The 17,518-nt window shown below is 33.7% G+C and overlaps 1 protein-coding gene across 2 annotated transcripts; it reads right to left on the bottom strand.

The window, feature by feature from the left end:
• Positions 1-2,248: 2,248 nt before the first annotated feature.
• Positions 2,249-17,030, bottom strand: LOC116113497 (general transcription factor 3C polypeptide 3). 2 transcript variants are annotated; one of them, XM_031399650.1, is made up of 18 exons: positions 16,584-17,030; positions 16,411-16,492; positions 15,996-16,106; positions 15,725-15,906; positions 15,428-15,623; positions 13,530-13,787; positions 12,835-12,981; positions 11,781-11,859; positions 10,352-10,465; positions 10,075-10,241; positions 9,789-9,907; positions 8,826-8,949; positions 8,644-8,715; positions 8,290-8,416; positions 3,945-4,059; positions 3,438-3,628; positions 3,235-3,347; positions 2,249-2,801 (listed from the first exon to the last, which is right to left on the bottom strand). In XM_031399650.1, the coding sequence occupies exons 1-18, from the start codon at positions 16,868-16,870 to the stop codon at positions 2,535-2,537; spliced, it is 2,751 nt and encodes a 916-aa protein (XP_031255510.1). In that variant the 5' UTR covers positions 16,871-17,030; the 3' UTR covers positions 2,249-2,534. The 2 variants fall into 2 exon arrangements, with proteins under 2 accessions (XP_031255510.1, XP_031255511.1); XM_031399651.1 differs by having other exon boundaries at positions 2,250-2,801; positions 16,411-16,487.
• Positions 17,031-17,518: the final 488 nt, after the last annotated feature.

Raw genomic sequence — 17,518 nt, 5'->3', positions numbered from 1 at the left:
AATTGTAATACCAATAGTCTATCCCAACCATTAACATAATCCAATGTCTTAAATTTAAAGTCTCAGGACGTTCTTACAAGAGAATAATTATATATATATAACTTTGCAAGAACCGCACATATTGACCATCAGATTTATTACATTAAATTAAAATGATATTTTACAACCATATACAGTCTGACAGTCATGCATGTATTCCGATTTCCGATTATATCGGAATTTGAATGTCCCAATTAAAGAATTATTATTAGTGTGTGTGGCTGTATATATATATATATATATACTCTTTTTCTCACCTGCTACACACAGGCTATCATTAAGAATCGACAATCCCTTACTTTTCCAACCACGTCGCCAATTTGAAACTTTCTTTCACACACACGTGTGTATGCATATATATATATAAAAATCTGCCGTCTTTTCTAACGTGCTACACAGAGGTCATGAATTTCGCTTACTTTTCCAACCAAGTTGTCATTAGATATTGGAAACTCCTTCACAAATGTTGAAAGACTGTTCAGTAATCGACCAGTAAATCAAATGTGAACAAAGAGATTGACAGAATCACATTTTCAGTGGAGTTTATATATTATTTGAGAAAGAATTCCAGCGACATATTCACAAATTGAAACGGCTAGAAGATTTCCCGTGAATGATGAAATGCATGAATGTAGACATGGCCCAAATACATCAAAAAAAAAAAAAAAAGCTTCGGATTTCGTTTACAATATGATTTTAGTCTCAACAATGATATTTTATTTCATTGACTTGAACATTATATCACCATATTTCAACGGTGATAATGCAAGAAATGGAAAAATATTATTATATGATTTTATTTTCAACAATAAGTATGTCACCTCCCCCGTCAGCTGTGATCAATTTGAACAAGGGATTGACAGAATGACACAATTTATATCATAGAGAAAGAATTCTAACGAAAAATAGTCACAAATTGAAATTACTACAACATTCTATCACGCTATTTCAACAATTATAACGCACGAAACAGAAAACTATTACAATGTGATTTCATTTTCAACAAGTCAGCAGTGATCAATTCCATAGGGCATTGACAGAATGACACAATTTATATCACCAGAGAGAATTACAACGAAATATTCAAAATAACTAGAACATTACTTTCCACCCCAGCTGTGATCAATGTGAACAAGGGATTGACAAAATGACGCAATTTATATCATCAGAGAAAGAATTCCAACCAAATATTCACATATTGAAAATGACTAGAACATTACCGTCAACAATGAAATACAAGAAATGGAAAACTACAACAATATGATTTCATTTTCAACAATGAGTATGTCATCCCCAACTGTGATCATTGTGAACAAGGAATTGATAGAATGATGCAATTTATATCATCAAAATGAGTAGAACATTACCGTCACCAATGATGATAATGCAAGAATTGGAAAACTATTAAGCAATGAGCATGTCAATCAGCTGATCAATCTAAACAATGAATTGACGAAGTCACATTTCACGCACAACAGCAAGCCAAAGAACTAATTGAATTTCTCTAGATATATACAACACTATAGACAATTAGTTCAGTCAGAAACTATGGTCATATGAGCCAAACAACCATGCTTTTGCGTAAAAAATTATATATATTTGATAAATTTCGCCAATTTAGATATGCATCACTGGTAGCTTAAAAGCAAATTAAAATAGCATTACTGAATCAAATAAGGCATTTTATAAACTCAGATGAAAGTAAAACATTTGCCTTTGTTTTGAGAGCTTCAATATCGTCAGGGAACAGTTTCTGGAACGTTGATGTTTTTTCAAAAAGAGGGTACCAGTTCGTATTTAGGCTAAACCTTGGGTGAGTATATCTAATTCGGCCTTCCAGGAAAGTAACAACAATCTTATTTATTTTATTATCATTTTGTTTCATGGCCTCAAGTTCAATACTAATTGTGTAAAATTTTTGGTATCCATCCAAGTAAATTATACTACTTCTAAGCATGCAAATATTTGCATTTATTTATTATTTTAATTCAGAATCTCATTTACTACTATCAACTAATACTAACCGACAAAATTTTACAATCTTATAACGCGAAAAATTTGACAAAATCGTTATATTTTAACATTGACCGATAGTTGTAAACAAGGAAATAGAAAATAAATAAACAAACTTTTACACTGAAGAGCATTATTCTACTTCTTTCCTTGAAAAATAAATTACAAAATATTCTATTCAAATATCAGATACAAAAGAGAAATAGCATCGTTAATAATTATATCTAATCAGATTTTAAACTAACTTAAATCTATTCAATTCTTTTTATAGTACAAGGTAAATCTATTCAATTCTTTTTATAGTACAAGGGCACTACTAGATTACTGGTTCGGTAATGTTAACCGAAAAAGAGAATATAAGAAAAAAAATCCCATAAAATTACTCCAAACAATCTAACCATATAGCTTAATATGCACAAAATACACTATTAACAACAGTAAACATACCACAAACATTGGCAGTGAGTCTCCAGAAGAATAATCTAAAGCGTGCAGTGATCTTTCAAGACCTGCCTGGCAAGATCAATTGCTCCACTTTTTTTGTAGATCAAGTGCAGATTGAAAGCTGCCTCACGGCGAAGATCACAGTAACCTGATTCCTGATTTTGAGTACGGTCTGGATTCTTAGTTGGATGTTTTGGGATGGGGTAATCCTTTTCCTTGATTGTAAGTACCTTTTCATAATATGAAGCTGCCAGAGACACCAGGCCAACATGGTGACATGCTCGAGCAATGTTGTATAGAGCTTCCTGAGCAAAGATTATAGAGCAAGATCAATTGGCATAATTCTATTTTTATTTTTAGCTACTGAAAGATAGTATAAAACTTGGCCAAAAATATGATTATGGTTCAGTCAGCAACATATAATTAATTCATTCCAACAGAATTACAGGGAACAGATGAAAATGCGATAAATCAACAAAAAGGCTCAATTTGTCATAATCAACAGAAACAAATCATCAATTATGCAGACTCCTTGACTGAAAGAGTCTACAATTCTATGAAGATAATATGGATGTTGTCATATACACGGTAAGAACACACATGCTTAAGTAACTAAAATGATATGCTTTTCAAGCCAGGCAGTAAAGTTTTATGTACTTGATTCACACTCCTTCAACAAATACAAAATTACCGAATCCTTCAGAACAATAGAAAGAGAATAAGAGAAGGAAAGCAAACCTGGCTGTTGTCACAAAGCTGCAAATTCTTGTGGAGAAAAGCTAAGCCTTGTGCGAGGCATTGATGCTTGTTTTGAAGTCTAAATCCAAGGGCTAAGTTGATTAAGGCCGTCCCTACAGCAGAAAGAATATACATATATATATGTTGGAAAACATTGGTAATCATCAACATGTATGCAACCTCTAGAGGAAGGAAGAACATACCCACACATAGATTAATCAATGGATTCTCAGGCAACAGTTTATAAGCTTCTAAATAATCTCTTGCAGCGTCCTGATGATGGCTAGCGAAGGTAAAGTGATGCCCAGAAATGATAAGCGGTGGTGCACAATCTTTGTATTTGGCTCGCATATAGCGTAGAAACTTCGAATGCTTATAGTGGCTTTTCCCCAATCTATGGCATTCAAGGAAACCCATCAATAAAGTACAAAAGTAGAAGTTAATTTCAAAATCAGCATGCACCTAAGTAAATTTTTAAGTTTGCAGGCTAAGTCATGTCCAATTAAAATAAATGCACCTAAGGTGTTTGCACTTGTCCATAACATCCCAACACAAACTGCCATGACTGCTCAAATACTCCTAAATGCAAAAACATTTGACTCGGATCACAAGGACAAGTAGACACAGCCATTGATGTACGTTGATTAAGCTGATAATAACTTAAAAATGCAACAAGCTATTGCAAGATAGCATACTAAATTATCGTATACCTGGAGATTACTCCGTAATAGCAGTTCCAGGCAGCAAGACTGTAGGGATGCTGCTGAACAAAGTATCTTGCACAGTCAAATCCATGCTTAGGATCAGTGCTGTCATATGCCATTTCTGTTGAATCACAGACAAAAAGTAGTCTACATTAACAAAGCCTCAAAGGTCCTCCAATCTTTTCCTTCAACGAAGATATAATGGAGTAATAAAAACTAAACAATCTTTTTAAATGAAGGTGAGAAGGAAAAAAACCTAATCTAAGAAATTACAATAAATTTCAGTGACCTCCCCTAAGGAATAGCTAAAATACTGATGGCCTCACTAGTGAAAAAAATAATCTAAGAAAGTTACAGTAAAATTTTCCTGTAGTTTCATAAGAGTTATCAAAAAACCTCTCCTACAAGCATGGTTAATGTCAAACCAGTGGAATTTGCAGTCAGCCAAAACTCAGAGGAGGCCACTGAAATCTTCCTAAAGAATTAACAAATTCTTGGAAGTTAATGACTTACGAGCTCCAAGTGACCGAAGCTCATCCTTCTTCTTAAAAGGCATTATGTTGTAGGCCAATCTCAAAGAGAGGTTAATGATTTCGGATGCTTCCTTGTATCTTCGAAGAGCTGCCAATGCCTTACATAACTATTAACCACAAGATTAAAGAGTCAGAAGAATCAAAAGATTGGAAAAGTGCATATAGCTGTAAAAATGCCATGAAAAGGTGAGGCACTTAGTAAGAAGAAGAGCTAAAAAAGTAAATACTCTCATACATCAAGGAAGGATACGTGCAGAATAAGAACTGAAAACAAAATAAGAAAAAAGAAAGATTAACCACAAGGAATTGAAATAAAGGACACAGATATACTAACATCTATGATGACACATTGATGCTCTTCATCTTTTAAGAGATTAGGCAGGGGAGGCTCTCTAACTACTTCTTGCTGAAGAAATCCCAGAATCATATAATAACCAGTTTGTCAGGTCCAAATGTTGCACAGTTGGAAAATTTGTGTACTTAAGGTAAGGCAAAACATAACCAATCATAAGTTACCGGAGAATCATCATCTGAATCATCGCTATGCCATTCAACTCCAGCAGCCATTGCCAAAGCTTTCTTTTCTTCCTTCAAAATTGCCCTCTTCTGAAGCAACTTCTTCGCTCTAGAAGCTTTCAACCTTATTCAAAGCATCAACTATGAATCAGCTGACAATCTTCTACCAACGATACAAAGTGGAAACAGGAAGCGTACAACTCACATATTAATGGATGAGTGACCACATATTATTGTAATTAACAGTGAAGAGTTGACAGTTCACGATAGAACTCCGATGTAGATAAAAATTGGCAACTAATAAAAAAATCAATTAACCTCTCGCTCTTGACTCTTGTTGAGATGTAACAATTGGCTAATCCTCAATGAGTTTCACTATTTGTTTTTATTAGAAGAAACAATGTCAATATCATTGATTGGAAAGATAATTACAGAAGAGTAAACAAGTTGCCCACAAAAGTTAGGATCCATTTAAAGGATCACAAAAAAATCTACACAGCTGATACAACATTTCTGGATATATATTTTGTACAGTTTTTGCCTCCCTCCAGAGAAGCTGATCTGCACCGTAGTGGATATCCAATCCACTTTTGTACTTCTCTCTTTCCATTTATATACTACTTTGGTTCCTATTATAAAAATGATTTCTGATAAAATAAAATAGTAATAATAATAATAACTGCCCACTAAACCTCAATACAAGAATGCTATAGAAGTTAGTCTTTATGCCAATAACTAGAAACCTGAGGGTATTAAGACACAAGATATAACATAGATGATCCCTAAAAAGTTAAAGAGAGAGCCATTGTCTTTGTACGAATATTTTAATGATGTATGCTAAAAACCATCTATAAGGTTAGCATATTAAATAAATAAATAAAACATTTGTAGTCAAAACCACCAAAATAGCTGAATACAGCCCATTTTAATACAATACACAACATATTAAGATTTACTACTCACAGATCTGATTTAGGAGCTACTGGTCTGATTCCACACAGTATGTTATCAGTTTGTGGAGTATCGAGTACTTTGGCCCTTTCATGGACAACGCTTGCTGGTAGCCTCTTTTTTACCTTAACCTAAATTAAGAACCAATTATCAAAATAAAAAAATAAGCTAATGAAAGACAAGATTAACTAATAATAATGGTCACAAGATATTCAGAACTATCAAAAGAGGTAACCGTAGATTGGATGTGCTCAATCAAATGAAAGGCAGCTGAAAGTGAACTTTTGCCTAACTGACCTTTTGCCTTAGAGCTTCTACAGAAAGTGATTCATGAACCAAGGGAAAGATTGTAGCAATGAAGTCTCTGGGCATTCCTTTAGCTCTATAAATGTGGCAAAGCTTCATTATTATTTTTTCAGTAAGCCACCATGGATTAGATTTATCAGAATTTTGATCTACAGAATCTGGATACATGCCACAAGACAACCAATAAGAAAAAAGCTACACATTTTACATGTATATAATTCAATACAAGGGGTTGAAATATATACATATATAAGAAAAACAAAGATACCTAACAATTTTGGAGGGGATAGCAAAGCAATGGCCTCATCTTCTTTACCATCTTCAAGCAAGAGAGAAGCCAAACTTAACCGAGCATCAGTGTTATCCTCAAGCATATGCACAGCTGAACAGATAGTCTAATCAGCCAAAAGACCAGAGATAACTTACTAGAAGAAATTAGGAGATGCAAAGAATTCATTCATTAAAATCACAGGTCAATGAACACTCCCAAAACAGCAGCATCCGTATCATATACAGTATCATCTCAAATCTATTTGCCAAGTATGCAGATAATTCCCTGTCATGAAAGTGTCAAGAACTACAATTCTGAAGATAATGAATATGCAGTAGTTCAATAACATCATCTAAAGAATGAATCCACCTAAAACTGTAATGCATGAGAGCATAAAGTACATAAAACTGTTCATTGAACTCCAAGGCACAATTTACATTGTGGTAGCATAGTATTAGTCACCTAAAATCAATTTAATGTATGTGATTCAGCTGTGGTCTATGAGAAACTTTCACTAAAAAGAAAAGGAAAATTCCTACATAGATCAAATTCAAGATGCCTGTCAGTATTAGCATATAAAATTAGACTCCCACAGGGGTCATAACCAAGAATAAAAAGAATAAAACCAAATGTAGCAAACCTGAAACATTAACTTTTTGCACATTAAATAGGCCTTTCTAATGGTATAAATTTAAATGAATTGTTCAATATCTGCATCTCATGTACAAAACTCTATTAAAGCAACCTGAGAACAACAATAAAATTGCAACGAGGGAAAGAATTATTGAATAATTGAAGGGACCAGCCCTCAGTGTTGAAGATATAGTACATTATGCAACAAAGAACAATACCACCAGGAATGCTGCTAGCCAGGACCAGTTGCATTATTTTAAATAAGACCCCAGATGATCTGGATCTCAGGCCTACTAAAGAACAGGTAGATGAACATTCTAGATTAGATTTTTCTGAACAAGATAATAACTATTTTAACCATATAAAGCATGAAAATGGATAAAAAGACATCATCATGAGTTAGCCAAGTGTTGTATGATTCCTTTGCACCAACATCAGGCTGATCAAACATCCAATATACTAGTGATGCATATAATACATTGACCAATATACTAGTGATGCATATAATACATTGACTATCTATCCCACTTAGTCTAAAAAAGTGGACTGATTTATTAACAAAACAGACAAGGTTATATTGTCATGAATTAGTACTTATTTCATAGAGAAGAACATATGTGCAGATGATACACACACATTGATATTATCCATTTGGATAACACATTCCCTCTCTAAACAAGAATGCTATGATCCTATGAAGAATGGTAATGTTTTCTACATTCTGTTAGTTCCAAAGTTATGCATCTGAAATCTAATTTCATCAGAACTATTGATTTTCATGAGTACACATCACCTTTGTGGAAGTAAATAATCGCTTGTCCTTTTTCTTTTAAGCACAAGTAACACTCAGCAATTTTGAGATGTAAATAGCCCTGTTAGACAAAATGGCAACAGAAGTGAGCAACCAACTGTTAAATCAATGCATGAATTTTTGTTTAAACCACACCACATATATCAAGGAGAATGAACAGATTCAAATAGCAAGAAAACCACAAATGAACAAGGGAACAAAAGAATAATAGGGCTTTGCATGGACAAACATGCATTTCAAAGTTAGCAATTTAATATTGCTTAAAATTTGGTTTTCTACACAGAGATTATTTTTTGATCTCCCTAAGGACCACTACAGTTAATGACTTACGAGCTCCAAGTGACCGAAGCTCATCCTTCTTCTTAAAAGGCATTGTGCTGTAGGCCAATCTCAAAGAGAGGTTAATGATTTCGGATGCTTCCTCGTATCTTCGCAGAGCTGCCAATGCCTTACATAACTATTAACCACAAGATTAATGAGTCAGAAGAATCAAAAGATTGGGAAAGTGCATATAGCTGTAAAAATGCCATGAAAAGGTGAGGCACTCAGTAAGAAGAAGAGTTAAAAAAGTAAATACTCTCATACATCAAGGAAGGATACGTGCAGAATAAGAACTGAAAACAAAATAAGAAAAAAGAAAGATTAACCACAAGGAATTGAAATAAAGGACACAGATATACTAACATCTATGATGACACATTGATGCTCTTCATCTTTTAAGAGATTAGACAGGGGAGGCTCTCTAACAACTTCTTGCTGAAGAAATCCCAGAATCATATAATAACCAGTTTGTCAGGTCCAAATGTTGCACAGTTGGAAAATTTGTGTACTTAAGGTAAGGCACAACATAATCAATCATAAGTTACCGGAGAATCATCATCTGAATCATCGCTATGCCATTCAACTCCAGCAGCCATTGCCAAAGCTTTCTTTTCTTCCTTCAAAATTGCCCTCTTCTGAAGCAACTTCTTCGCTCTAGAAGCTTTCAACCTTATTCAAAGCATCAACCATGAATCAGCTGACAATCTTCTACCAACGATACAACGTGGAAACAGGAAGCGTACAACTCACATATTAATGGATGAGTGACCACATATTATTGTAATTAACAGTGAAGAGTTGACAGTTCACGATAGAACTCCGATGTAGATAAAAATTGGCAACTAATAAAAAAATCAATTAACCTCTCGCTCTTGACTCTTGTTGAGATGTAACAATTGGCTAATCCTCAATGAGTTTCACTATTTGTTTTTATTAGAAGAAACAATGTCAATATCATTGATTGGAAAGATAATTACAGAAGAGTAAACAAGTTGCCCACAAAAGTTAGGATCCATTTAAAGGATCACAAAAAAATCTACACAGCTGATACAACATTTCTGGATATATATTTTGTACAGTTTTTGCCTCCCTCCAGAGAAGCTGATCTGCACCGTAGTGGATATCCAATCCACTTTTGTACTTCTCTCTTTCAATTTATATACTATTTTGGTTCCTATTATAAAGATGATTTCTGATAAAATAAAATAGTAATAATAATAATAACTGCCCACTAAACCTCAATACAAGAATGCTATTGAAGTTAGTCTTTATGCCAATAACTAGAAACCTGAGGGTATTAAGACACAAGATATAACATAGATGATCACTAAAAAGTTAAAGAGAGAGCCATTGTCTTTGTACAAATATTTTAATGATGTATGCTAAAAATGATCTATAAGGTTAGCATATTAAATAAATAAATAAAACATTTGTAGTCAAAACCACCGAAATAGCTGAATACAGCCCATTTTAATACAATACACAACATATTAAGATTTACTACTCACAGATCTGATTTAGGAGCTACTGGTCTGATTCCACACAGTATGTTATCAGTTTGTGGAGTATCGAGTACTTTGGCCCTTTCATGGACAACGCTTGCTGGTAGCCTCTTTTTTACCTTAACCTAAATTAAGAACCAATTATCAAAATAAAAAAAATAAGCTAATGAAAGACAAGATTAACTAATAATAATGGTCACAAGATATTCAGAACTATCAAAAGAGGTAACCGTAGATTGGATATGCTCAATCAAATGAAAGGCAGCTGAAAGTGAACTTTTGCCTAACTGACCTTTTGCCTTAGAGCTTCTACAGAAAGTGATTCATGAACCAAGGGAAAGATTGTAGCAATGAAGTCTTTGGGCATTCCTTTAGCTCTATAAATGTGGCAAAGCTTCATTATTATTTTTTCAGTAAGCCACCATGGATTAGATTTATCAGAATTTTGATCAACAGAATCTGGATACATGCCACAAGACAACCAATAAGAAAAAAGCTACACATTTTACATGTATATAATTCAATACAAGGGGTTGAAATATATACATATATAAGAAAAACAAAGATACCTAACAATTTTGGAGGGGATAGCAAAGCAATGGCCTCATCTTCTTTACCATCTTCAAGCAAGAGAGAAGCCAAACTTAACCGAGCATCAGTGTTATCCTCAAGCATATGCACAGCTGAACAGATAGTCTAATCAGCCAAAAGACCAGAGATAACTTACTAGAAGAAATTAGGAGATGCAAAGAATTCATTCATTAAAATCACAGGTCAATGAACACTCCCAAAACAGCAGCATCTGTAACATATACAGTATCATCTCAAATCTATTTGCCAAGTATGCAGATAATTCCCTGTCATGAAAGTGTCAAGAACTACAATTCTGAAGATAATGAATATGCAGTAGTTCAATAACATCATCTAAAGAATGAATCCACCTAAAACTGTAATGCATGAGAGCATAAAGTACATAAAACTGTTCATTGAACTCCAAGGCACAATTTACATTGTGGTAGCATAGTATTAGTCACCTAAAATCAATTTAATGTATGTGATTCAGCTGTGGTCTATGAGAAACTTTCACTAAAAAGAAAAGGAAAATTCCTACATAGATCAAATTCAAGATGCCTGTCAGTATTAGCATATAAAATTAGACTCCCACAGGGGTCATAACCAAGAATAAAAAGAATAAAACCAAATGTAGCAAACCTGAAACATTAACTTTTTGCACATTAAATAGGCCTTTCTAATGGTATAAATTTAAATGAATTGTTCAATATCTGCATCTCATGTACAAAACTCTATTAAAGCAACCTGAGAACAACAATAAAATTGCAACGAGGGAAAGAATTATTGAATAATTGAAGGGACCAGCCCTCAGTGTTGAAGATATAGTACATTATGCAACAAAGAACAATACCACCAGGAATGCTGCTAGCCAGGACCAGTTGCATTATTTTAAATAAGACCCCAGATGATCTGGATCTCAGGCCTACTAAAGAACAGGTAGATGAACATTCTAGATTAGATTTTTCTGAACAAGATAATAACTATTTTAACCATATAAAGCATGAAAATGGATAAAAAGACATCATCATGAGTTAGCCAAGTGTTGTATGATTCCTTTGCACCAACATCAGGCTGATCAAACATCCAATATACTAGTGATGCATATAATACATTGACCAATATACTAGTGATGCATATAATACATTGACTATCTATCCCACTTAGTCTAAAAAAGTGGACTGATTTATTAACAAAACAGACAAGGTTATATTGTCATGAATTAGTACTTATTTCATAGAGAAGAACATATGTGCAGATGATACACACACATTGATATTATCCATTTGGATAACACATTCCCTCTCTAAACAAGAATGCTATGATCCTATGAAGAATGGTAATGTTTTCTACATTCTGTTAGTTCCAAAGTTATGCATCTGAAATCTAATTTCATCAGAACTATTGATTTTCATGAGTACACATCACCTTTGTGGAAGTAAATAATCGCTTGTCCTTTTTCTTTTAAGCACAAGTAACACTCAGCAATTTTAAGATGTAAATAGCCCTGTTAGACAAAATGGCAACAGAAGTCAGCAACCAACTGTTAAATCAATGCATGAATTTTTGTTTAAAACACACCACATATATCAAGGAGAATGAACAGATTCAAATAGCAAGAAAACCACAAATGAACAAGGGAACAAAAGAATAATAGGGCTTTGCATGGACAAACATGCATTTCAAAGTTAGCAATTTAATATTGCTTAAAATTTGGTTTTCTACACAGAGATTATTTTTTGATCTCCCTAAGGACCACCACTTCACTTTCTATATCTTCTTCGTTCTAATATACGTTTTGCTTCTCATCGTAAAACAAAGAAACAAATATATAAGAGTTTCATATTAGTTTTTCTACTACATGATTTTCGACTGTTTAAGTTACAGTAGAGGAAATAAAAATTGTATCACAAGAGTGAAATTGAAAAGAAAATTCAATATGCTCTGTTATTGTTTTCTTCAGGTTTGTTCGTCTCCAGAATGGGTTTAAATGTGGGGAAGAGAGGGTATTTATTTGTTTAAGCATAAAATTGAAAAGGTATAGTCATGTGTACAACCCAACCTAACTGAAAAATTTGAGCGGCAAAATGACCAAAAGCATTACTTAATGTATGCATTAAATTATCAATCTATGTATCATGCCAAACCTAAGGCTTCCTAAAGAATAAAAACCATAGAGTAAAACCACATTAACTTACAGCTTCCCTCCAAAGTGTATTTACATTAAAAGAGACAATTCAGTACACAATACTAGATAACCACATTAACCAACAAGGATAACAAGTGGCCCTCATGGTGTTGGAGCTCTAGGTCCAATCACTGGATAATGTAGTCTAACATAAAAGTTTAACAATCAAATCTAAGCAAATAAACAGAAAACAAAGAGAAATATATACCATATAAGTGCAAATATTCTCTTTCTTATTTTCTAGTTGTTAAGAAGGAAATTGAAAGAAAAAAAAAAATTCACAGTTTCCCTTACATTGTCACTGCCACCATTTGCCTCCAAGATATGATAATACTTCAATGCAGAGTTATAATGCTCAAGACGCATAAATGAGTCAGCAACTTCAGTAATCAGATCAGTAAGATCACATGCATTCTCCCGTCGCAAAAGTCCGAAAAGATTCTAGACATCATGTGAGAGAGTATTCAGAAAAAGGTGATGATTAGTTAAAGAACAATGCCACATATTCCAAGTCTTATCTCAAATTTCTCATCCCAAGTGATGTATACTGATATTAGGCGTTCACATATAGATAATAACTTGACGTAGAAGTTGATATGGTAATAACACAAAAGATGAAACATCACTTAGAATAGGAAACTTTAACCAAGTCTGCAGATCTACACATCACTCTAACTCGTGTATTTATATCATCTGAGAAAGAAATCCAAAGAGATATTAACAAATTGAAATGACTAGAAGATTAGCATCACCCTGTTTCAGAAATGAACCCAAATATTCCTAAGAAAAAACTTTTGTACTATTACAATAACTCATCACCCCCATAGACCAATAAATAGTCACTTACACCACCACAGCATTGTGGCTTCCCTCATCAACCACCACCACCACTATTACCAATATGACTTCGTTTTCAACAACCTATATCTACATCACCACTACTGACAGCTACAATAGCTATTTTTCATTTGAATATAAATGCAACAGACCTCAGCATGCTCCATATTTCCAAGCTGAATGTGGCAGATTCCTGCTTTAATTTTTAAATTTAGAGGCACTTCTTTCCCTGAAAAATAGACCATGTGTGCATGCTCAATATGTTGCAGAGCTTTATCATGTGCATTAGAACTCATGAGTATGTCAACCAGCTGATCAATCACACTCAAATCAACTTCAGAAGGATGATCCTTGAGATAGTCCTCCAAAATGCCAACAGATCGTTCAATCTTACCACATTTAATGTACAACTGCAAACAGAAGAACAAATTAAATTTCTCAAGACATATGGAACACAAAAAACAATTAGTTCGGTTAGCAACACCCATGTTTTGCCCAAAAATTCTAAAAATACGCTCTTACCAATGAATGCAAACAGAGAAACTAAATAAACCAAAGATTCTATCAAAATAACTGTGGTTCCTTACAAGACATCCCTAAGATTAGAATTCTGTTATTGTACAACATCATGTATAAATTCAAGGCTAGGGTTTCATTTGATAGATTTGAGCTGACTGTTCTCTTGTGTAGTTTTTGAATCCTTTATGGGCTTTAGGACAGCTTGCTTTTTTTTTCTTTTAATTTATTTATTTATTTATTTGGTTGGTAAACTAGTCTTTTATTTTGTATTTTCATTTTCCTAATACAAATTTTGTTTCCTAGAAAAAAAAAAAAAGACAAAAAAGAGAAATTGACAAATCCATCAACAATTTAGATATGTATCTCAGGTAGCTTTAGAAACAAATTACAATACTACTACTGAATCAAAGAAGGCATTTAGTAAACAAGATGAAAGTAAAACCTTTGCCCCTGTTTTGAGAGCTTCAATATCATCAGGACACAGTTTGTGTATTTGTTCATATGACTCGGCAGCTCTCTCAAAATCTCCAAGCTCAACATAAAATGAAGCGATATAAAATCTTAGACTAATATCTTTAGGATCTGCTTTTATTGCTTTATCAAGGCAATACCTGGCTAGACCTGTGTTTCCCTTTTCTCTGCATTTCAGTATGAGTCAACAATTCTTGATTACAATCATAAAGGTGCTAGATGTACATGTACTTATTAGAATAATGTGAATGAACATGAGAATACTTACAAAGACCAAACAAGAAGTTCTTTCCACAAAGATGAATCTTTCGGTGAAAGAATTGCAGCAACAACGTAGAAATGACAGGCTTTATTTTTGTCACCGAGAGTGTCATGAATAAGTCCAAGCGTATGGTACGAATCAGGCAAATTAGGAGCCAGTAAAATAACTTTATTCAACGCAGATACAGCCTAAAAATGCAAAATTAATCTAAGAAAAGCAAACACCTTCTTGAAATCAATAAAAAACAAGAAAAATCACAGAGCTATCATAAACGTACCTGCTCAAAACGACCATGAGCATAGTGAAGAGTAGCTTCACCAAGCAATTTTGTAACTTCAGGACTATGTTTATTCTTTGAACCTTTTCTCCTACCTCTTTTCTTATTGAGCTGCAAAAATGAAAGATTAACAAATAAATACACTTATTTATTTGGAATTATTCGATTAACCTCCTTGAAGGTTCGCTTTACATTTTTGTGAACAGCCTCTCAATTTTCCAGTTGTGTATTTGAAGCAATCTTTTATCCTATGTATTATCAACTACCACTCAAATACAAATCACTAGGAACAAGAAATTCAATACAAGACTTGTGATTCATAGAATTATTCTAAAACATCCTTCAACTTTAATTGTAATTCAGTCAAACCTCATTTAACTTACANAAAAAAAAAAGACAAAAAAGAGAAATTGACAAATCCATCACCAATTTAGATATGCATCTCAGGTAGCTTTAGAAACAAATTAAAATACTACTACTGAATCAAAGAAGGCATTTAGTAAACAAGATGAAAGTAAAACCTTTGCCCCTGTTTTGAGAGCTTCAATATCATCAGGACACAGTTTGTGTATTTGTTCATATGACTCGGCAGCTCTCTCAAAATCTCCAAGCTCAACATAAAATGAAGCGATATAAAATCTTAGACTAATATCTTTAGGATCTGCTTTTATTGCTTTATCAAGGCAATACCTGGCTAGACCTGTGTTTCCCTTTTCTCTGCATTTCAGTATGAGTCAACAATTCTTGATTACAATCATAAAGGTGCTAGATGTACATGTACTTATTAGAATAATGTGAATGAACATGAGAATACTTACAAAGACCAAACAAGAAGTTCTTTCCACAAAGATGAATCTTTCGGTGAAAGAATTGCAGCAACAACGTAGAAATGACAGGCTTTATTTTTGTCACCGAGAGTGTCATGAATAAGTCCAAGCGTATGGTACGAATCAGGCAAATTAGGAGCCAGTAAAATAACTTTATTCAACGCAGATACAGCCTAAAAATGCAAAATTAATCTAAGAAAAGCAAACACCTTCTTGAAATCAATAAAAAACAAGAAAAATCACAGAGCTATCATAAACGTACCTGCTCAAAACGACCATGAGCATAGTGAAGAGTAGCTTCACCAAGCAATTTTGTAACTTCAGGACTATGTTTATTCTTTGAACCTTTTCTCCTACCTCTTTTCTTATTGAGCTGCAAAAATGAAAGATTAACAAATAAATACACTTATTTATTTGGAATTATTCCATTAACCTCCTTGAAGGTTTGCTTTACATTTTTTGTGAACAGCCTCTCAATTTTCCAGTTGTGTGTTTGAAGCAATCTTTTATCCTATGTATTATCAACTACCACTCAAATACAAATCACTAGGAACAAGAAATTCAATACAAGACTTGTGATTCATAGAATTATTCTAAAACATCCTTCAACTTTAATTGTAATTCAGTCAAACCTCATTTAACTTTCAATTAAAAAAAAAAAAAAAAGAGAATAATACCTTTCTTGATTTTCTTCGAAAACAACCGAAATTGAAGGTTTCCATGAACTCATCCATACTCATTCCGCCTACATTGTCTTCACTACAATCAATTTTCAATCAATCTCATCAAAAAAAAAAAAAAAAAAATCAATCACTTCAAATTATTGATGAAAAATCAAAATTATTAACACCTCTGAGTAGTAGTATTAGTCTCATCATGGCGTTTTCGTTTGCGCTTGCGTTCGGCTAGGGCTTCGTACTCGAGCCGTTCGAATTGCTGGTAAGTTTGGAGACCGGACGAATTATTTTCCGTCAAATCCAACGGATTCACTCCGCTGTTGAACCTGAAAACATACTCTTCGTCTTCTCCTTCTTCTTCTTCGCCGTCGTCGTTTTCATTTTCATTCTCAAAATCTTCGTCGTCCGCTTCTTCCTTTTCTTCAAGTTCGGCTACTTCAAATTCGTTCATTTCTTTCATTTACTTTAAACTACGTCGTTTCGTATATGTAACCGTCGGCGGCTGGCGAATATCGATCTTTGTACTTCGTTTTTTCACTCGTTTGGCAGGGGAGAAGAAAGAGTGCAGACGTAGCTTGAGTTGGGGATTCTGAGGATAGCGACACCGACACGTGATAGGGTTCTTTGTAACGTTGTAAAAAAGTTTGTTCACCTGGTGTTCTACATGGTAATTGCTAAGGATTATCGAGCCGAGCCGAGTTTTCGATTTACCGAATTCGGCTCGTGAGAGAGAAAGAGTAAATGAATCGAACCGAGTCAAAAATTATATGGCTCAGTTCGGTTTGATAATGAATTTAGTATGTTTTAAGCTGACTCTCGAGCCGATTTCGAGCCGACTCGCGAGCCATCTCCAAATAATTTTGTTTATTTTTTTATTTAATTTTTTTTACAAAAATTTGGGCAACTTAACAAATCGGCTCGCGAACCAAGTAAACAATTGTTTTTTCAAAATTTGGTACAGCTTTTCATATCCCTCATTTATTATTCTTTCTTTTCTCTCTCTCTCATTTATTACTCTCTTTCACTTCTTTCCTCTAAAATTATTGATTTGCCTTCTTTTCTCTCTCCAGACTCAACGCAATGGTTCAGGTTTTTCTCTTCTTTTGTT

Source organism: Pistacia vera, unplaced genomic scaffold (genome assembly GCF_008641045.1).
Source record: "Pistacia vera cultivar Batoury unplaced genomic scaffold, PisVer_v2 Contig68, whole genome shotgun sequence".
Taxonomy (NCBI): Eukaryota; Viridiplantae; Streptophyta; class Magnoliopsida; order Sapindales; family Anacardiaceae; genus Pistacia; species Pistacia vera.
Note: the sequence above shows the minus strand (reverse complement) of the source record. Positions and strands in the feature narration are given on the sequence as shown.

Excerpts from the sequence above, each read along its gene's own strand:
- LOC116113497 (XM_031399650.1), bottom strand. The coding sequence starts at position 16,870 with ATGAAAGAAATGAACGAATTTGAAGTAGCCGAACTTGAAGAAAAGGAA. Across the intron at positions 10,466-11,780 it reads GATTATTTACTTCCACAAAG|CTGTGCATATGCTTGAGGAT; the intron begins GTGATGTGTACT and ends CTATCTGTTCAG. Across the intron at positions 4,060-8,289 it reads GCTTCGGTCACTTGGAGCTC|AAATGGCATATGACAGCACT; the intron begins GTAAGTCATTAA and ends GTGATTCAACAG.